The sequence below is a fragment of the Micromys minutus genome, assembly GCF_963924665.1.
Source record: "Micromys minutus genome assembly, chromosome: 12".
NCBI classification, from domain to species: Eukaryota; Metazoa; Chordata; class Mammalia; order Rodentia; family Muridae; genus Micromys; species Micromys minutus.
Window position 1 is genome coordinate 32,892,167 of NC_137981.1, and position 21,617 is coordinate 32,913,783.

At 51.0% G+C, this 21,617-nt stretch overlaps 1 protein-coding gene across 4 annotated transcripts in view; it reads right to left on the minus strand.

Annotated features, from left to right (window-relative positions):
• The window catches only part of ZMIZ1 (zinc finger MIZ-type containing 1), a 194,800-nt gene that overhangs the window by 73,048 nt on the left and 100,135 nt on the right, over positions 1-21,617 (minus strand). For all 4 annotated transcript variants that reach the window (XM_080926445.1, XM_080926446.1, XM_080926443.1 and 1 more), the window contains 3 exons: positions 13,452-13,560; positions 9,171-9,284; positions 3,956-4,061 (listed from right to left, as the gene is read on the minus strand). In XM_080926445.1, coding sequence (XP_080782571.1) covers positions 3,956-4,061; positions 9,171-9,284; positions 13,452-13,511 — 280 coding nt within the window. In that variant the 5' untranslated portion in view covers positions 13,512-13,560. The remainder of the gene's footprint in view (positions 1-3,955; positions 4,062-9,170; positions 9,285-13,451; positions 13,561-21,617) is intronic.

The following is a 21,617-nucleotide window of genomic DNA, read 5'->3' on the forward strand; positions in this document are numbered from 1 at the left end:
GCAGGGCCTTCTCAGGCCCTAGCCTGGCCTCCTGACAGGAGAGACAGACGGCAGAAGGGTGGGAGAGGCGCCCATAGAGGCAGCCAGTTGCTTGTGCGTGCGTGCACACACATACACACTGCTCAGCACCCTGGTGCTCATGCACCACCCCCAGAGCCCACACACAGCTGTGCACACCCTTAGGTCTACATGCATCGAAACCCCTCCACTATCCCAGAAGGACTCATCAGATGCATGTGTACACACACACTCAACACAGCCAGACATACCAGGCGTGAGCACACAGAGACAGACAGACATATAATGTACACGTGCATGACATACAGCCACACACACAGAGATGCAGACTATGTACCCACACAGCCAGAAATACCAGGCGTGAGCACGCAGGGAGATGGCTTTGAACACTACACACTCACAAGGCACACATGCATGATACACAGCCACACAACACACACACTTCACGTAAAGACATGCACGCATGCGCAGCCAAACACGTGTAGAGCCAGTGTGGGGTTAAGTCTGAGAGGCAAGGGATCTCAGAAAGGCACAGAAAGTCAAGGATAGATATGGTCAAGAATAACGAGGGAGGGACAGCCAGCAGAGGCCCTTGGGGAGGAAGGACAGAGACACTGCACAGCAAGCTAGACAAAGTGGAGCCTGGGCAAATGGGAAAGACAAGGGGGGAGAGCAGCTGGGGTGTCACAGGTTCTGAGCACAGAATGCCAGGACCAAGGCCTCTTGGGAGACTAGGAGAGTCATGTACCCCGGAAGGGCAGGTCACATCTGGTAATGGACCACCTTATCCACATACCTAAGGGGAGAGATATGCCTTCCGGTTCAAAGGGAGATGTGTTGGGGACAGACACGTGGAGACTGACAGCTGAAAAGTGGCATGTGCTGCTGTCCACTATGTCAAGTTACAGCAGGGCGTCTTTCTTAGCCCACACTGGGGGATCCCACTGAGTTCCCAGAGGCAGCTGTGCAGCAGGGGGGCAGGCCTCCGACCACAGCTTTGAGCTAAGCAAGGTGGCTGACCACAGCTTTGAGCTAAGCAAGGTGGCTGAGAGATCGACCTGTGCCCAGCAAGCTCCCCATCCCTTGAAAGAAAACAGTTGCTGAGCTCTCCCAAGACCGTCCTCGAGCCTCTCAAGTAGGGATGCCCTTACTTCTTGAAGACACACCTAGGAAAGCCAGTGAGTCAGGGCTGCTGGTTTGGACAGGTCTGACTCCCAACAAGGGAATATTCCACTTCTGCCAAAGCATAGGCATGCTGCACTGCCGGGCAAAGGAGTACACAAAGGAATACATGGACGGACAGCTTGCCTTAGGCCCAGCCCAGGAAGGGGTGCTGTGAACTGTGACCTTGCCCTGCTGCTACAGAGACATAGGGGAGAACAAGTCTGTTTCAGAATTAATGTTGAAATGGCACTTGGGAAGTGCAGCATCCTGAAAGAATGCTTGGACCCTAGACAAGGAGAACAAAGACCTCCTGGTTTAGGATCTGACCAGATCTGGAGTCAGCTGTGATGGAGTAGGCAAAGCCCTCAGAGGAGGCTGGAGTCCAAGTCCCAGTTGGATTGTTTGTAAACTATGTGACCATGGACAACTCACAAGACTTCTCTGAACTTCAGGGTCTTCATCCATAGATATAGATAATAGTCCGTGTCTCACAAAGCTGAGGTTTACAGCACCATATAGACTATTGTCTGAGTCACTAGGAGAGGGGTTTAAGAGACCCAGAGGTCAGGTCTCACAGGGCATAAGGCCTCTGTACCAAGGAGTAGCTATGGCTTCCAGAACACCCATTCTCCCATTGGCCTTGTCTCTCTTTGCCTTCATAATCTTTCTTGACTGTGCCTATTATCTGTCTGCCTGCCTGCCTGCCTATCTATCTATCTATCTATCTATCTATCTATCTATCTATCTATCTGAAAGAGATGATCTATCTATCTATCTATCTATCTATCTATCTATCTGAAAGAGATGATCTATCTATCTATCTATCTATCTATCTATCTATCTATCTATCTATCTATCTATCTATCTGAAAGAGATGGAACCATGCAGGATCTCGTCCATGCTAGGTGTCCTGGTTGGTTTTCTGTCAACTTGACATAGGTAGGGTCATCTGGGAAGACAGAATTGCTTGAGAATATGCCTCCATTAGATTGGCATCTGGCAAGTCTGTGGAACATTTTTCTGACTAATGATTGATGTGGGAAGGCCCAGGTCACTGTGGGTGGTACCATCCCCAGACAGGTGGTCCTGGCTTGCACACAAAACCCCCAAACTGAACAAGCCATGAGAAGCAAGCCAATAAACAACTCCATGGCTGTTGCTTCAGTTCCCGACTCCAGGCTTCTGTTTTGAGTTCCAGCCCTGACTTTCCTTCCTGATGGCATAGGGTTATCTGTTGGTGGAAATAAATCCTTGACTCTCCACATTGCTTCGGATCACAGTAGTTTATCACAGCAATAAAAAGCAGCGAAGACACTAGACAAGCATCTTCCCACCATGTCATGCCCCAGTGGTCTCCTCAGAGATCTGCCACTGGCCCCTATGCCCACACTGATCTCTATCCCATGCAATTTGTCCCTTGTGCTAGCAGAAATGGGATGTCATATCCTGGGATGTTAGCCATGTTCCCATTACCCTCAGGACAGAGAACACAACCTTTAAGACAGGGCCTACATGATTAAGCCCCATTGACTTCACCAGCCTCCCTCTGGCCCTGTGCTCTTGCCTCTAGGTTTCAGAACTACCGTCCTTGATTTAATTCTGACACAAACCCCTGTCCTCTTCCCACTCAGGGCCCTTTGCACAGAATGCTCCTTTCACCTGTGAAGGTGTTGTCACATATGCAACTCTTTCTCAACTTTGGGAAGCTTCTCTTGACCCAGCCTGGTCTTCGTTCATAGCACTTAGCACAGTCTGAACCTGCAGACAGTTCAACATGTGTGCACATCTGCATGTGCACACTTGTGTGCTCCCCACATTACAGTCATCCGTCCACTTACTCCGAACCAATGAAGAGTGTTAGCACCATCCTGACCCCACACTTGGCGCTTTACATGTTTCTAGAACTTACCATGACCCCTGCAAGGCAAAGCTCACTACTGTTCCTACTTTCCCAAGGAGGTCAAACTGAGGCCTAGAAATCATATGCTTAGCAAGGGCAGCCCAGATAGTCAGTTGTCTGTGTTGTTTAAAATCCAAATTTATCTGCCGTCTATGCACATTTACGGGGCTGGTGGCAGGTGTAAAATTGGGTCATTAAAAAAGCAAACAGAAAAATTGAGACGGGAGGGGGTGTCCATCTTTTTTTGCTCAGGTTGCTGCCAAATTCCAGTAACTATAATGTATTCTCCCTAAACCAGAAAGCAGGTCAGCACCTTCCCAGACCTCTGTAAACACGGACTCAGGAGCCTCATGCTGTGGCCAAGTCTCAATAGACAGTGTTTTGCAGAAAACTTTCTTTTTCTTTTTTAAGAAATGCTAGATTGACAGGCTCAGTTTTGTTTTTCTTTGAGCGGGTTTTGAATGAATGAGTCAATGAATGAACAAGTGAATGGGGGTTAAGAATCACTACGTATGCTAACTCTGCAGTTCAGACCTGGCTACGTAATAACTCCATGACCAAGGAAACCTCTTCTGCTTCCCTAAACCTCAGTGTCTTCACTGGTGCCATTGGATAGATAACAAGGCATACGCCAAGGGCCCACAGCAAGAATGACATGGGAAGATGCTTGACCTGCCTCCAGTTCAGTGCCTAGGTTGGAGTGCAGCAAATCTGAGAGTGCTGCCCCTCTGCTGGGAGACACACAGGGCTGAACCCTATCTGCAAGCCCGAGAACCAAACAGCTCAGCAGATGGCTCAGCCACCCCTAGACCAATGGAGGCTCCTCCCACCTCCTGTTTCCACCTGTCGAGCCCCAGACAGGTAGGTACTTACCAGCAGACTTGGGGGTGAACTTGTCTCGATTTGCAGCGCACACAGCCAAGAGTCTGTAGCCCAGATCCAGGTCAAACCCTTGTTGGGCGGCCACACGGCTGACAACCTGACATCAGGAAAAGAGGACATCCAGGGTGAGTTAGCATTCCCTCGGAGCGCCAAGCCTGAGTAGGTACACCCACCCACAACAATGAAGCAGGTGGGGGCGCCAGGCTATGGCAGGGGTCAAAGGCCAGATGGAGTTAGGACGCTCGATGGTCCTTTATGTGGGTTGAATAACCCTTCTAGCTGGCCATTAGCTTGAGATGTGGAGCCACCTTTGCTAGAGTGGCCCCAGCTTTGCATCACCCCAGAGCTGCTCACTTTACCTCCTAAGTCCTAGCCCCAGGATGCTTTTCTTCCTCAGCCTCCCCTGACTATGTCTGGGCTCCTGCCCCTACCTCTGCAGGTGCTCATTACTTGGGCTTCTCTAAGGCATCAGCACATTCTGGGGTATCTCCTGGAGATGGCCTGCATCCCCTACTATCCTGCATCCGAGAAGCAGAGACTTGGGATCTGCTGCTCTTCTGATAGTTCACAGGCAGGGTTGCCTACAGTATGTCAAGGGCTCCTGGACCAGGTTCTGTAGATCATCACACTTCAGCCTAAAGACACAGAACCCTGTATTCTGGAGCTCAGCCTGGGGTATGACTCAGCACTAAGCCCGTAGAGTAAGCTCCTAAATCTTACCCATCTGGAGAGATGGGTGCCTTGTTGGGGTACCCGGGGTGCCCTAAGGACCAAAGAGAGGCCCTTGAGGCTCCTGCATCTGACTCTGTCCCAAGAAGACCTATCCCTGGGCGACCTGCCACTTCCAGGTCTGCACTGCCATCTCATTAACAGTCACAAGACAATGCTTCCTTGTTAAGGAGGAAGGAGCTTGGAAAATGCACTCACACAGGATAGCAGCCGGGGAAGCCATGGCTGAGTGGGAAGAAGTAGCTTCCAGCTGCTGAGGAAGACAGACTGGTCCTCAAGTCTCTGGGGTCCTGCCCTACTTGGATGCTGTGGAGGGGCCTCAGGCTGCAGTGGGTTTAGCCTGGCATCCAGGGCCGTCACAATAGCATCCCACTTGGGGTGGGGAAAGGCTCACCACAAGGGCTCTATGGCTGAAAGGGAGGACCCTTTTAATCATGCCTGTGAGGCCAGCTCTCTTTTCCTCTCTCCCCCATCCCGTTCTCTCTTTCTTTGAAAGGGTATTATCGTGTGACCCAGTCTGGTTTCCAACTTGTGATCCTCCCGAGTGCTGAGACGGCAAATGTACCACCAGGCCTGGTCCATCTCCTCTTTTAAACTGAAGGGACACAGAAGGTCAGGTGGAGTGTAACAGAATCAGGGAGGAGCCAGCAGAGCACCTTTTTCCAGTACCTGGCGGACCAGAGCTCTTAACCCTCTGTCCTGGAATACCCCTGTAGGCCCAAAGCCAGCTAAGATGGGGGTGGGGGAAGCTGCTAATTTCACTTTGGGATGTTTGCTTGGTTTCTGATGCAAAGATAATCCTTCCGTGCTCCCCAGCCTCCTTCCCATGGGCTCTGTTTGTCCCCGAGTCTTCAGCCCTGTAGAGTAGAGCTTTCTTATGGTCTGCCTGAGTCTGGATTCCTAATACAATCTGGCCTGTGGAGGTTTTCAAGTTTCTAGTCAGGGACTCTGAGAAGTGGGGAAGGGTCTGAATTTTCTGAGCCGCAGCTTACATGTTGGCTGTGGTGCCTTCCCTTTCTGGTACAACAGCCTAGTGAGCATCATGGAGCTCAGCCATGGAGTAACTTAGTTTGGACTGGTGAAATGCTAAGGTTTATGCTGGGGAACACTTGTCAATAGTAGTATCCTGAGAATGTGGTTCCCAGGGGACAGAGGTGCAGTATGTGTGTGTGGTAGTCTGGTCAACAAAGGGTTAAAGCCATAGCTCTCCACCTCCAGGGAGGCCTTGGGTCAGAGAAGCAAGGCAAAGGTTTTGTGCCTGGCCTGATACTGGCCAGTCTTGTTGCTCTGGCTTAGAAAACCAATTCTAGCTGAGTTGAGCAAGAGAGGCCTGGGGTCATGAGTAGGGCGTAAGAACTTCAGGTCAGCGAAACACTGGGTCTGCTGTGGCCAAGTCTGGCACACTTGGGGCTCAAGTTGTCTTTTGTGGCTGAAAGAAAGGGTTTTGCTCAAGATCATACAGCAAAGGTATGACAGAGTAAGCAAGCCGGAGCCTGTGACACTAAAAGTCCTCGAGTGTTGTACAGCTCCTGACTGCATCTGGGTCCCCAAGAAGGTCTCAAAGGCAGGGTCGGTCCATTTGGCCCTTGGTAAGGTGTATTGGTAAGCTGGGTAGGTTATATCTGAGAGGCCTGTTTTATTCCAGTGAGAGTCCAGTGGTTGGCCTAAACTGGATACAAGCTAGAAAGCAGCAGTCCTTCTGCTGGGCCTGGCTGCCAGGTATCTAGACCTTGAGAGGGGCATCTGCCAGGGTGTTTAGTTTCACTTCAATGTGTGAAAACATTGTCCCAGAGACAAGACTTGCCTACAGGATTACAGGGTCCTGCTGTGGCAGCTGCTTCTCTGAAGTTAGGTACAAATCTGGGTTCTGCATGCGTCCCTTGACAGCCATCTTACTTTGCTCAAGTGACTACCTGCTCTCGGGGCCTTCATTCTTTCACCTGTGAAATGGGTACAAATGTTCTTATGACTGGTGGATTAGAGTGAGTCCAGACAGGTCTCCGAGGATTGAGTTGATGGTCTGTGACCCAGAGACTCACATTTAAATTGACTCTGGGCAGCTTAAACATTGGTGGCAAAACTAACAAACAAACAAACACAAAACAACCCCAAAAAACCTCTAAAAATCAAAACCAAAACAACATCATAAACACTCTATGTCCATTTGTTCTCTGCAGCTGAGTGGTTTTTAATTTATATCCTCAAAGTAAGCCGATCTGGAGGAATTTGGAACTAGCTACCAGAGGTCACAGAGGAAACTGTGTCAACCTGCAGGCTTAGCTACCCCAGGCTAGGGAGGGACCCAAGCCTGTATGTGTGCTGGGGAGGGCTTAGCCTCCCTGCCCTGCACTGGTCTCTTCTTGCTGGAAGCACTTGGGGTGAAGATGGCATCTTCCTTCCCTGCCTACCTGGAAGGTTCTTCTCTAGATACCGTGAAGATGGAGCCCTGCAAAACAGATTGGATGCCAAGGTCAACTTCTGTGACCTTCTCCTCTCTAATTCTCTCCTGCGGCAGCCTCTCCTGAGCTCACAGGCCTGTGCAGCTGGGGCCGTGTCTGTGGGGGTTGGCAGAGGAGCTTTTAAGGGATCCCTTTGGTTGGGAGGCAGGCTGGAGGGCAGGGGTAAGCATGCGAAGGACTCCAGGGAACTGACACAGAACCTCTGTCCACAGTACCCTCTGCCTGGAAAGACCCATCTTCTCTGCTCAGAACATGTCAAGGGGTCTTCCTGGGGGGTCCCTTCTGAGGAAGCTCTGCGTTGCTGCTGACTCCCAGGACAGACTACCCCCCACAACAATACACCAAACCCTGCACTGCTGTTCACTAGCAGGACAGACCCCCCACAACTACTCCTTACTTGAGCATGGCTCTTAGTCTCTGGCTTCTTTGCCACCAGAATCTGTCCCTTCCAGCTGACACTTAGGTTCTGTTCTCCTAGCTTGTGGGTTCTCCCCTGGGAACAAGATCTGAGTTCCTACTGTGTTTCATGGCTACTGTGGTGGCCCACAGCAGGGACTTGGTAAATGTCTAATGAATGACTAAATGGACAACAAGGCAAGGCAGACCAGCTCCTGGACCAGTGTCTCCCTCGGGCCCATGATTCAGGCAGAGCCAAGCTTGGGGCAGTATGCTGGGGTAGCGTCTTAGTTTGTTTAGCAACATACTGTGCATGGCCTCCAGCCTCTCTTCCCACTATGGTTATAGGAAACTGGGGTGGGAACGCGGTCTGGGCAACATCTGGCCTTCTCTATGGGGCTTAGGCTGGACCCAGATCCTGCAAAGAGGATTAGGCAGTTGGGCAGAGAGTGGAGCTCGGGGGCTGAAGGATAAGGAAGACGGGGCCATGCAGGTGGCTTGAGTGAGACAGATGGGGTCAGCTTCTGACAGACAAGCTCTGGGAGGCTCTGTGAGATGGTTTAGACGGATTGAAACATCCCCTTTAGGTTCCAATGGGCCTCAGCTAGACACCGAGCTGCTTGGTGTCATGACAGTCAGGTCTGAGTTGTAGTGTCTACTTCTGTAAAATGGGCAGCTTGAAGGATAGATGGATTCTGGGAGGTGGCATGTGCCACAGGCATCTCAGCCTTTCCCATGTTTCCTCTTCTAAACCAAAGCTAAGCTGGGCTCTTTGTGCCCCTCCTGTCTGGACCTCCTTAGGAGACACCATTCCTGCTTGGCCATGTATCTCCAACTCCATTCTACACTCAGAACATGCATGTGCCACACGGCGTGATCCACACTCCCTTCTGAGCCCACTACAGACCTTCTGAGAAACTATCCTAATGCAGACCACATTGCTGGGGGACACTTAAAAGCTATAGAAAACTCCCAGGTGGTTCTTTCTAGCCTCAAGTTTGGGCAGGTTCAAAAACCTGCCTCGTCTGAATCCTAGAACCCTACTCAGTTCTCTGGACACCAAGGGCCTTTGCACATGCTGCTTTGTGGCCCGGGGATACTCTGGCTGTGGTCAGCATCCTGGCAAGGTGTACGTACCATTTGTGTGTGTGGTTTTGCTTGACTAGCTCCACCTCCCAGCTGACAAAGACCCTTAACCCCCTCTCGTCACCTGTACCATTTTCCTAGTCGTTTCTTCACAGTGCTGCCCTCACTAAGAAAACTTTATTTATCTTGGGGTATCCAGGACTTGGCAGAGGGGTACTACACATGATAAATGAGGGATCAATCAAGGTTTACTTGTCCAGATGGACGACCTGAGACGACTTCAATAGACCTTCAGCACACGAAAGAATGAACAGCTGTGGGAAAGGACGGCAGAGTTCTCCGAGCTCCCCTGCCTCTGAGGGAACCCTGGTCTCCACAGTGTGCTTCTCAAGTGTGAGGACCTAGCAGTCGGGGTGTGCGCATCTGCAGGGCCAGCTTGCAGCATGGGCAGCTGTTCCCCCAGCATTTGGGACCCACAGAAAGGTATGTGGATGGGACTTGGGGTCCCATGTCCACGCTCCCCACTGAGGACTCACCGTCAGACAGCCCATGAGGCTCTGCTCAAAGGGCCGCTGGAAGGCTCGAGGGTCTCCACACCAATCCAGCAGCTCTGTAGCAGCATTGTGGAAGTTGGCGGGGTTCTGTAAGTGCTGCGGAGGAAAAGAGAAAGGCTTGAGGCTGCAAGAAGAGGCCAGGGAATGGAGGAGCTTGGGACTAGCTAGAAAGACGACACACAGAAAGGGGCAGAAGGCGGGCTGGATTGTCCAGCTTTCTGAAACACTCTGTATGCAGAGCCTGGCCCACGGCAGCAGGGTAAGGCCAGCGACCGGCTTCAAGGGTGAGAATCAGGGCTGGTAAAAGCACAGACATCCGAGTGCTCCGTGGATGCAGGTGGCTGGGGAGGGGTCCCAGAGGTGTTTTTGAAGGTGGTACCCAGTCTTTATACTTAAAGACAGCAGGCTCTGGAGGTGCCTTCCTAACAACCCAGCCCCACTCACTCTGGACTCCAGCTCGGGTCCTCCCCCTGTGTGTCCAGAGAGGAGGACACACTGGGGGGGAGGACTTGGTGTACAGTATCTGTATCATCACGCTGTCGATAGAACGGTGTATGTGGTATAGTGCTCTTAGCTTCCAGGCTCCTCCAGCTCTTCAGGCCTAGATGATCTGGGCCACTTGAAGCCTCTTCCTCCTGCCTCACCCATGGGAAGTCAGAATCCTGGGGCTTTCAGAGTTACTTCAGGCTCCATGCCAGCATAGAGAAACTGAAAAGATCTCACATTATCCTTAACACTGACCCCTGGCTTCCTGGGTCCTTGTCATTTTGGCACTGGGACCAGAAGATAGAAGACCAGGGCTATGGGACAAGTTAGAGTCCCAACTCTGATTTGGCCTAGGGGTAGGTATGACCCTAGAGAGTATCATGTAGAAACCAGGTACATGCACACAGGATGCCAGCAGCTCCAGGCCCCTTGGTATTGGAAGGACAGCAGGATCTCACTGGCCTAGATGGGCCCTGTAACTCATCTGTGGCATGAGTCAATTCACAGCCAGGGCAGAGTGGGCCTTGGAGCTGGCACCCCAGAATGGGGCTGTGGGAGCCCTTCTGGGGTCAGGGCTCTGGGATGGCTCTGCCCATGCCCCTTATTAATCTAGGATGGTCCTTTCACTTCTCCCAGCTTCAGTCATCCATCTGTAAGATGGGGATGGGAGACTCCCTTGTGGTCATGGAAATTTTGGTTCCTTATGCTTGCCAGGAAATGCAAGGAAATGCTTACAGCAAGAAGAAAGTGAGCTCAGTAAGACAATCCTTTCCATGGAGAAGAGAAATAGAGAAGAAAAGCAAGTGAGCAGTAACAGCCTGTGTCGTGGGCATCATCAGATGACGATTAAACAAGATGAAACTGGGCTCATGTGGTCCAGGCAGAGCACCTGGCAGGTGGCGTGGTTCTGCACATGGCTGCCCTTGGCTCAGAGGTAGGGTTAGATCTGAGTCTCCCAGAGGTTCCTCACCTCGCTGGAGGAGCTCAGCTGTGCGAGGTTCTCAGGCTTGGCTCTAAAGCTTCAGTTCCTTATACAAGATCACCATGACAGGAGGGACTGCTGCACACACAGCCACGCCCTTTGGGAGGGTGGCTGCCTGGCCTTGCTTCTATTCTGTTGTTCACTTTTAAATCTGCCTTTCAGAGGCCCCAGGGAGCACTGGGGCTCTGATGGAGCGTTGCAGCTCAGAGGCTCCTTCTGGCTTTCGCTCCCCCTGACAACCAGGTGTTTCATTTATTTATGTGACGCCACAACCAATCAGCAGTGTCGGCAAGCTCCACACACTACACTCAGGTGGCCATAGCAATGTTCTCTGGAGATCTGAGCTCCTGAGTGGCCTCTGAGACTGATCTCCAAGGCTGCTCTTGTTCAGGCCCTACCCAGGCAAAAGCTGTCTGTATCTTTCCAGCCTCCTCTCTATTCACAGCTGGCTCATTATGGGATGCATCTCACAGAGGAGGTAAACAGTAGCATCCTCGTAATGCTGCTGCCTGGATCTCTGTGGCCTCATCTGAGACCCTTCCCTCTGCGCTCATCGCTGATCTCAGCCTCATTATGGCTTAAGCACATAGAGACCGTGTTTTGATGACACACAAAGTATACGCCTGGCCCAGACCCAACCTCAGCCACAGAGTCATGCAGCCCTGAGGACACTACTGAACCTCAGAGCCCTCGACTGTCAAATGGGGTGGTGGTGGGGGGTAGCATGCGGGACAGTGGCCAAGTGTAGAAGTGTGAGAGAAGCCTGCTACAGATCTTCTCACATGGGGCTGCTGGTAACTGGTACTTCCTATATAGGGATTTCGCTTCCCTTATGAGCCTCTGGACTCTAGAAGATAAAAGCAACTTCCTAGGCACACCTGGCTCCTAGACTGGTACAAAGTAAGATCTGAAAGTAGTGATGGACGGAGATCCGATTATCTTAATGACCGCTCCTCAACCGAGGCCAGCCACCTGGCCACTTTACAAGGGACGCCAGTGGCCAGGGGAGGGAAAGGGGCCAGGTGAGGGTTAGGATGAACGGCCTGGAGTGGGGACCTATTTGTAATTACTGGCAGAGGTTCCAACCTGTGACTGGTAATAGGCACCAATGGCCCATTTCCCATCAGAAAGCACCCCCTCTCCACAATTCCTCAGGGGACTGGAGCTACACCCATGATTGCTGAATGTGTGGGCAGGAAGTGGGCACACCAACCAGGGCTGGCTCCTCAAGAGGTGATGGATTCATCTTATCAATCCAACTGCCCACCAGTCCTTCTGTGGGGTGATAGACAGATGGGTGAATCATAGACACATTCATCTATCTATCTATGTGTCTATCCATCAACCCAGAACAAATCCATCCATATATCTACCTGCCCATCCATGAATTCATCACTTTATCTATCCCTTCTCCATCCACTCATCCATCTGTCCATTCATCTAGAAGCCAATTTATCCAGCCAGCCACCCATTCATCCATCTTCCTATCCATCATCTATACATTACTCATCTAATTCCCCAGCTGTATATTCACTCACCCACCTTCCTCCACAACACATCCTAAATACTATGGCTCCATCCTAAATGGACCAAGCACTGGGTAGGACACTGTGGACTTTGAGATCCTCATGTCTCAGCTCAAGAGAGGAGCAGGCTAAGAAAGGTTGCTAAGTAACCAGGAAGCCCCTGAGCTCAGGCACCTGCTGATGTTCCAAAGGCTTAGAGTGGGCACTAAGAACTGACTCACAGTGCAGAGTTCTCCCTATGGTACCAAGATAGACGATCAGAAGCCGCGAGAATCGCAGCTTGGTTTTCTAAGCACCTAGAGGCTAAAGCAGTGAGGTTGCCAACCAAGAGAGCTTCAGAGAAAGGCTGGATGGTGCTGGGGTGTCTTATGCCAGGAACTGCAGGAGGCCATGAGGTGACTGGGAAGGCTGTGCTGGAAGGGTAAGGTGCTAAGAGTCCAAGACTGAGGCCCAGGGTGGGAGGAGCCACAGTTTGTATCAGCCAGAGCCCATCCAGCAGACATATTTGCCATCCATGTTTGCAAACATTCACCTTTCTATTATGATTAAATTGTGATACCCGAGACTCCATAGTCCTCAGCTGAGGTTGAACCCAAAGGTAGAGAGAGCATCCTTCTTAGTCATCTCTCGAGGTAGGTTGGAACATCATTCCCGATCATGGGGGGTGTCTACTGAGGGGTTCCCTGTTTCCCAACAACCCATGACAAGGGTGCTAGAGATGAATTGCCACTGGGGTTCTGAGAGTGGGAAAGCTGGGGACACCCCCTACCCCATACACACAGTGTAGGATGAAGTAGTGTTCTCTTTCTGTGCCTCAGTTTCCTTTTCTGCAGAGGTTCTCAGAACCTTGTAACTTTTTGACACAGGGCCTCATGCATTTCATGTTGGCCTCACATTCGATGGGTAGATAAAGATTATCTCGGACTCCTCATCTTCCATCTACCAAATGCTTGGGATCACAGAAGTGTACCAACCATATGAGGCCTTTACTGTTAGCAAAGTAGTGAGATCGGGGTCCCAACGAGCACAGTCTAGGGAGGGAGTTGGTAGAAAGTTGACGACAGTGTTAGGCACCTCACTGCAATGCAGGGCATGAAAGCAAAACCCAGAGAAGGCAGGACACTGGCCCAAAGTCGCACAGCTGGGAATGAGGCACAGCTAGCATTCATATGTGTGGGTTTAGTGCTAGCTGGCACCAGGGACCATCCTGCTGCAGCACAGACCTACTCCCTGCCTGTCCCACCCACCCTGCCAGTTGGCCACACCTACCTGCTTGATGCACTGCAGACGGTCATTGGTCTGCTGGATGTGCCTGTCCATAGAATTCATTCTGGCCGTTTCGCTGGGTCCTACCCGAGAGCCATGAACGTGGTCCAGCCTGAGGAGGAAGGAGAGAGTGTCACTGGGTGGGGTACACCTGACAACCTTGCAGAGCTTCTCAGCTGCCCTCATTGGCAGGCCTGCCCTACAGGGGCCCCGGCTGCCCAGTTTGATCTTAAGAGTTTTCCAGCAAGAAGGTAGAAGTGGGAGCTGTGCTTGTGTTCATTTTTCCCCTCTGCATCCTGCCCCTCCTCTCACGGTCCTAGTACCTGTCCAATGTTAATACTCCCTGACACCCGGCTCCTTGTCAATCATTTCGTTATGATTTCAATATTCATTGATGTCCTGGATAGTTTTATGTCAACTCGACACAAGCTAAAGTCATTGGAGAGGAACCTCAATTAAAAAAAAAAATACCTCCATAAGATCTGGTTGTAGGGTGCTGGAGAGATGGTTCAGCAGTTAAAAGCACTGACCATTCGTCCAGAGGACCCGGGTTCAATTTCCAGCACCCACACGGCAGCTCACAACTGTTCAAGATCTGACACCCTCGCACAGACACACGTGTAGGCAAAACACCAATGCACATAAAATAAAAACAAATACATTAAAAAGAAAAAGATCGAATTTTAGGCAGAAAAGCCTGTGCGGTATTATTGTTTTAATTGGTGAGTGATAGGGAAGGACCCATCTCATTGTGAGTGGTGCTATCCCTGGACAGGTGGTCCTGGGTTCTATAAGAAGACAGGCTGAACAAACCATGGGGAGCAAGTCAGTAAGCAGCACCCTTCAGTGTGTCTGTGTCAGGCCTTCTCCAAACCCTCACCACAGTTTGATTTCCTACCTTGGCTCCTTTCAATGGGTTGTGATTCAGTGTAAGCCAAAATAACCCTTTCCTCCCCAAGTTGCTTTTGGTCATAGTGTTTTATTACAGCAATAGTAACCTAAGACAATTGGTCCAGCCATCCCAACACCCCTACCCTACATCCATCCCCATACCCCTTCATCCACCCCACATCTCTATATCATCCCCACCCCCTACATCCACACCACATCCCTTCACCCCACATCCCTAAATCTATCCCACACCCCTTTATCCACCCCACACCTCTACATCCATTCCATATTCCTATATATCCCCACATTGTGAGTTTCCATCTGTTCAGTCCTGTGTTTTTTCTTGCCCAGGAACCCTGCAAGATTTCCAGTGCTAGGGCCAGCAGTATGCTTAAGAAAATGACACAGTCTTCTAGGAACTCTTGGTGTGTGGGAATAATCACATTTGGAAGGCTGAGGCAGGAGAATTATCAGTTTTTCTGATACTCTGTTTCAAAAGGGGAAAAAAAAAGCCTGCATTTACCCCAGGGCACCCACTAAATGACAACTGGTTGAACCTCTCCTACTAATGGTCAAATGCTGGTCCAGGCCCAGAGCACTGAAAGATACTGCAATATTCCCACATTGTAGGTGAGAAAACCATGACTCTGTTTTACAGTTGATCCTGTAAGAGCCAGGGCAGAATCCTTGTTTTCTTGTTCTAATCTACGAGACAGGTTCTGGGGACTGCCTAGGGGGTCCTTGCTGGAGCCTAGTAGGGGTGCAGAACACCTTGGTGCCTTTAGGGCTCCTTTAAGTAGAGGCTATCTCTTACCAGCTACACTTACAGAGAACCTCAGCCAGTATGCTGGTGACAAAGGAAGGCTCTTGTGGCTAGAGATAAACCATAGGGAAGGCATAGACAAGGGGAGGCCCAGAGTAGAAGTGAGCCAGCGGTACACCATCTGACAGGTTATCTTGGTTCTTGGCAAGATCTGAGGGTCTGTAGATGGTCATCCCACTCTAAGTGTGGGCAAATAATGGCAGCTGGGATTCCTGTAAAGTGTATGTTTTCTAGGGCTGGAGAGATGGCTCAATGGTTAAGAGCATTTGCTGTTCTTGCAGAGGACCTTGGTTTGGTTCTTAATACCCATGCGATGGATCACAACTATAACTCCAGTTTTATGGGATTTGACACCCTCTTCTGGCTCCCTCAGGTATCAGGCATGCATGTGGTGAAAAAAAAATTCAGTCAAACATATACACATGTGTGGTGGTGGGGGGGGGGAGAGGAGAGAGAGAGAGAGAGAGAGAGAGAGAGAGAGAGAGAGAGAGAGAGACTTCTGAAGCTGGCTAGGACATGGATAGTGAATCAAAGGAACCCAGAAAGTCAAGTACAGGTGAGCAAGTCAGCTTAGTGACTGTCTGGGGACCTGAAAAAGAAGTGCAAAGAAACTCCAGGTCTGGAATAACCAATACCCAGCTCAGAGACTGTAATCAACCAGGAAAAGGCCTCCATGGCCATACCAGCCAGCAGGGGGCACTCTAGACAAACTACAGCAACCTGAGGGCCGGACACTGAGCTGCACTCTCCAGGCCTCTGGCACCTCTTCGTTCCCATCACTCTAAAAGCTCGGAGGTGTCCTGAGTGCTAAAAGCCAGGAGGGCCCTGCGCACTCATCTCTGGCTTTAAAGCTTTGGTTAGCTTTGGATAGGAGGCAAGAGTTCTTTGTGGCTCCACCAAGTTCTGCCTCCAAGGAGGATCTTCCGAGAGGGCCGTGCCATTTAGGACCAGGAACTCAGAGAGGTGTTGCACATACTTGCACATATTGATAGCTTTGGTAGCCTAAGGACTCTCTGACCACTCATGGAAGTTTCTAGCAAGTATGAGGAGCTTGCACATCCCTGGTTAGCAACCTTTGGGCCCTAAGGCTGCTTTTCCCTTATGAGTGCTGTCAGGACCCCAGGTGTTAGTTACTTCAGGAGGCAAACAGCAAAGAGACAGACAGTACCATGCTAGATCAGGCTAGCCTCCACAGGGTCTCTGTATTCAAAGATCCTCAGGATACCAGTGGGCAAAGTTGTTCCCAACCTGACAGTCCATTCGATTTTGTTTTGGGAAACCCAAAACCCATAATGATTTTGTCCAAGATGACAGGATCTATATCTGTCCATGTCTGGGTTCCATCTTATGGAATCAAGGCGTGACCCAGCTGGGTTTCCAACACTTTTAAACTCATAGGACATCAGAGAAATTAACTGTCCAGAGACATTACAGATCATCACAACGACAACAATGGGGTCCCTGCCCTCCAATAAGTTTCATTGTAGTTCAGACTGGTTTCAAACTCATGAGGAATCCTCCCACCTTACCTCCCCAGTGCTGGGATTACAGTTACTTAGCTATCATATGTTTCTATTTATAAAATAACGTCTCTGGCGGAAGAAAGAGGCCCATACAGGCAAGGTGACATGTAACACACTCCTTTTAATTTTTTTTCCAGATAGGCATGTAGCCCAGGCTAACCAAGAATCCCTGAAACTCTTGTGTGAGATTCTTGAGCCATCATACTTAGCTGAGATGTCACTGAACCTGTCAATGGTGGAGAATGGGGTCAACAACACAGGAAGGAACGGAAATGGTGGGTCTGAATTCCACACTTGAAAGCTAAGGGTCCAGAGCCTGAGGAGAGATTAGCACCAGGCAGGGAAAAAAAGGGGATGAGGGGGGAACAATATAGAGGGGACAGTCTGGCTTCTGTACACATTGTTTTCACTGACAGTCCATTTCTGAGGCATAGCTGATTTTTCTCAATTTTTAAAGCCTGTGAGAGGTGAAATACAAGGGGGTGCTCACTAGCTGGGCTAAGGTAGAAACCTGTCTTTCTAACCATTCGCCTGTGTTTCTTTCTGTACCCCTCCCAGATGGGTGGCCACAGTCTCCCCTGTGTTCTATCTCAAGCCATGACTGGGTCCCAAAAGAAGTACTTGTTCCATCCAACCCGTCCAAAGCCAGTGGTTTGCAAGGCCACCAGAGCCGGAGCGGAGCACCCAGCATAGCTGTCGGGAAGTGGCGAGCCATTGTTAGCCAGCAGAGGTCGCCCCGCTGCCACGGAAGCACTACTCGGCTGTGTTTGCCTCCAGTTGTCTTTAGACATCCTTACAAAACCATCAGCAGCTCAAGCACCCAGGCAGGTCCTGGCTCTCTACCAACCAAAAGCCTGGTACCAATGACTCGGATCCACATCCAATCTGATGCCCTCTGAAGAAGTGTGGGCTCAATCGGGGACCTCGGCTGCGGTCCTGCCGTCTCTGTCCTTGAAAAATTTTCTAGTTAGCCTGAGGCAGGGGAGGGGTCTACAGTGGGTGCTGACCTTGCCGCCCTCCCACTGTGTGAACAGGGCAAGAAGCTAGGCCTCAGTTTGTCTATCTGTAAAACGAAGACCTGGGCTAGCCATCCTCTGGCAGCCTGCCAAACTCCAGCATAGGAGAGCTCCAGCTGCCTGGAAACTCCACCTCAGTAGGAGCAGAGCATTCAACTTTAAAATTCAAAGGTCTCCCCCCAAGCTGTGGAGCCTGCAGCCTGGAAAACTCCATGAAAGTTGCTTCCATCACCATCCCAACCCCCTGCCAGATGGCCCAACGTCCTAGGCACTGCTTCTCTTGAAGCTATGCCTCACCAGAGTTCATTACATGTATGGAAGTTTTTAGGTGATGACATGGCCGTCAGACTAAGCCTTCCCAGTTTCCAGGGGGGAGTCATGCTGGGAGAAGCTTCTGTTGACAGTGGTCACCTCCTGGCAACCCTCAGGCCAAGCTTGCCTTGTGCACTTAAAACCTCTTGGAGAATGAACTGCAGAGAGCTGAAGGGAAACCAACCCTTCAACTATGCCAGTGGCAGACAAGGGAGGAAAGAAGCCTTAGAGAGGCGAGAACCCTCCTGGCTGCCTTACATAGATAGTCCTTCCCTGGGCACAGGGACAGAGAACTTTTATTGTACTGTGGGCACTCAGAGCACTCCAGTGTGGCAAGACCACCTCATAACGATCTTACAAACACTGTGTTTTCTTTTCTTACTTCTCAAGCCTAGCTAGTAACCCCAAGTGCCTCCAGGTAGAGGTGGTTTTGCACTGTGCCCGCACCTATGCACCCCTCTGCACTCTCCATAGCTGGTGTGTGCACACATGGGCTGCTGGCCCAGAAGCACTCAAGCACACACATCTCCTGACAGCTTGCACAGGCAAGTAGCACATCTCTGGGGAGCTGTGTGAGCAACGGTGTGCAGAAATGATTCAATCACCATGCACATCTGCAGCTCTAGCTGGGGGAGGAGGGAGGTGGGTTGGCAGCAGGGCTGGGAGGCTCTCCCACAGCCTGACTAGAGGCTGAGCTTCAAAACAGGACCAGGGGGCAGCCTTGCTTTGGCAAGAAAGAAAAGAGAAAAAGAAGGGGGAAGGGGGAGGGAGAGATCGATGGAAAGAAGGGGGAGCAGAGCTTAGACTCTAGGGTACCACCCCAACCAGTCCCTCCAGCAGTGTGGTGGTTTGAATACGCTTGGCCCAGGGAGTGGCACTATTTGGAGGTGTGGCCTTGTTGGAGTAGGTGTGGCCTTGTTGGAGTAGGTGTGGCCTTGTTGGAGGAAGTGGGTAACTATGGGTATGGGTTTTAAAACCCTCATTCTAGCTACCTAGAAGCCAGTCTTTTCCTAGAAGCCTTCAGATGATGATGTAGAACTCTCAGCTCTTCCTGCACCATGCCTGACTGAATGCTGCCATGTTCCCACCTTGATGATAATGGACTGAACCTCTAAACCTGTAAGCCAGCCCCAATTAAATGTTGTGCTTATAAGAGTTGCCTTGGTTGTGGTGTCTGCTCACAGCTTTTCAGGGACAGAGGTCATGGGGCTTGGGCATATATCAACATCATCCATGTCCTTTCCTGACTTGCCCCCTCCTCTCACAGCTCTTAGCCCACATCCCAAGCCCCTCACTAGGGTGGCTCGCTGCCTCCTAGTCTGAGCTCTGGACACATTGCTGCAGCTTTGACTTGGCCTGCCCTTGGGTCAGATTGCCTTCCCTTTCACCCCTAAAGGTCCAGTGTAGTTGGCAAGTGACACTACTCACTCCAGTCCCTCCAGTGCCACTGTCACACATCTGTCTCCCCCTCAGCCAGAATGGCTGACAGTTCTGCATCTCGAAGCCCAAACCCCAAATGTGCTCACTCAATGGACATCCATGGGTGGATGCATGGGTATTGCTAAGGTACTGAGACTGAACCTTAGCAGTAGGGGATCTCGGTACCGGCCACTTAGGACAGTGTCTTTAAGACGTGATCAGTGTCCCATTGGTAAAAAGCATGACTTCGGGTAATCTATAGGCAAACCTTTTCCATTTTCATAGTGAAGTCTTGGTCTAGGAAAATAACCAAGGGTGAGTTCACGGGTCTTATTTATGATGGAGTTAAACTACTTATCCAATGGCTGACCTATGTGAGCTGGAAGGTCAGTTTAAATGTAGTCTTAGTTGAGAGTTGGGTGGGATGTGGTGGCCAGGAATGAGGTTAAGGGAAGCTCTGATGTAGACCTCCACCCTCTTCATTTTAAAGGAGATGTCATGGAAGTTCAGAGAAATGCCTGGGAAGCAAAGGCAGGCGGAGGGGGTGACTTTCTTCAGTGCTCTACTCCAGGGGAGTCTGGAAGACAGGCAGACAGGAGCCAGAGAAATGAGTAAGCTTCAGGCAGCTGCTGGGGACCAGCTGTCCTCCTCTAGAGCAAGCAGTGAGAACAGGCTCTGGGCAGGCAGGAGGTCTGCGTAGGGTGGGGTTCCAGTGGGTGGTGGGCTGGGAGCCAGGCCTTCCTGGCTGTGAGATTTGGGAAGGCCCTTTCACCTCTTAAGCCTGTGTCTTCTTATGAGAGGACAGGAAATCTCCTCCCTTCCCTGCTGGGCTATGGGGATGAGCTAGCAAAGACACTTAGGAGAGAGGTTCCTGAAAGGCCCACACCTGTTTCCTCTACCTAAGCAGTGAGCGCCCCGTGACCAGGCTCCGTAAGGCCCATGGCATCTGGCCAGTGATTCAAGGTGCTTTGGCTCCATTTGAAGGTTTCTGGAAGGATGGACCTTCTTTTCTCAGTGACCAAATCTTCCAAGCACCTACTCTATCCGCAGGAGTACCACCACTGAGGTTGATGAAAGATAAATAGTACAGTCCCGGCATTTCAGGTTCCCGAAGGGCAGCCCCACTTAGCTGTGTCAGACATTCTGCCCTGGACTGAACGTTATTCTAGAGAAATGACACACTGGTCCTGAGAAAGGTCGCCACTGTCCCTACTCACACTAATCTGAGGACTGCAGCTACATCTGGCTTCTCTGTCCTTTGGGCACAGATGCCTTTGAAGCCTTACAGTGCCCTCAAGTCAAGCCCCTCTGTCCCCTCTGGGCACATTCTAGGTCCTTGTATACCCCATGCCCCAGCCTCTACACACAGTAGGTAAAGAAGAGCTGGTCCAGCCTTGGACCACACCCTTGGGGCTCTTCTCCAGCAGAACTAGTATCCCCCGCCCCCCACTGAGCCTGCAGGGAGCAGACACTAAGTTCTCTGTGTCACCTCGCTGGGTGTCAAGCACTGTTGTGACTTAAGTTCCAGTTATCACAGTCTGACCACTGAGAGAAAACCAAGGTTCTGAGAGTCCTGGTGACTTGCTGAGGGCTCCAGTGCTGAGAAATGGCGCCAGGATTCTGCCCCTTCTCTGACCACAAGGGCCTCTGCTGCACATCTCATTCTGCACAGGAGCATGGTAGCTCTTCATCAGCTGGACTCTCCCTTCCACCGCCCCCTGCCCAGAGCAAGGAAGTAACCATCACTACTGTTCACTGTTAACATGACTGACACTGTCCAGGTCAGTGTCTCCCAGGACAATATAATACCCCCCCCACCCACACACACACACACACACAGAGAGAGAGAGAGAGAGAGAGAGAGAGAGAGAGAGAGAGAGAGAGAGAGAGAGAGAGGCCCTGACCTGGCTTTGCCTCAGGCTCCTGTGACTATTCCAAAGTCTCAGATGCCAGAAAGTGAGGAGGGGTTAGGGAGGCCAGCAATTACTCAAGATCTCTGGGGGACAGGGAAGCTGGAGTCTTCTAGAAAGCAGTAAACTGGAGTAGATGTTCCTACAGCTCCAGCTCTGGGCACAGAAGGTGTTTTGAGTGTCTCCTACCTCTGGCTCTCCTACACCTTCAGATATGTAAGGCACCACACAGTCCTGGGATGGCAGGGCTGAGAAAGCAAGACTGAGAGTAAAAC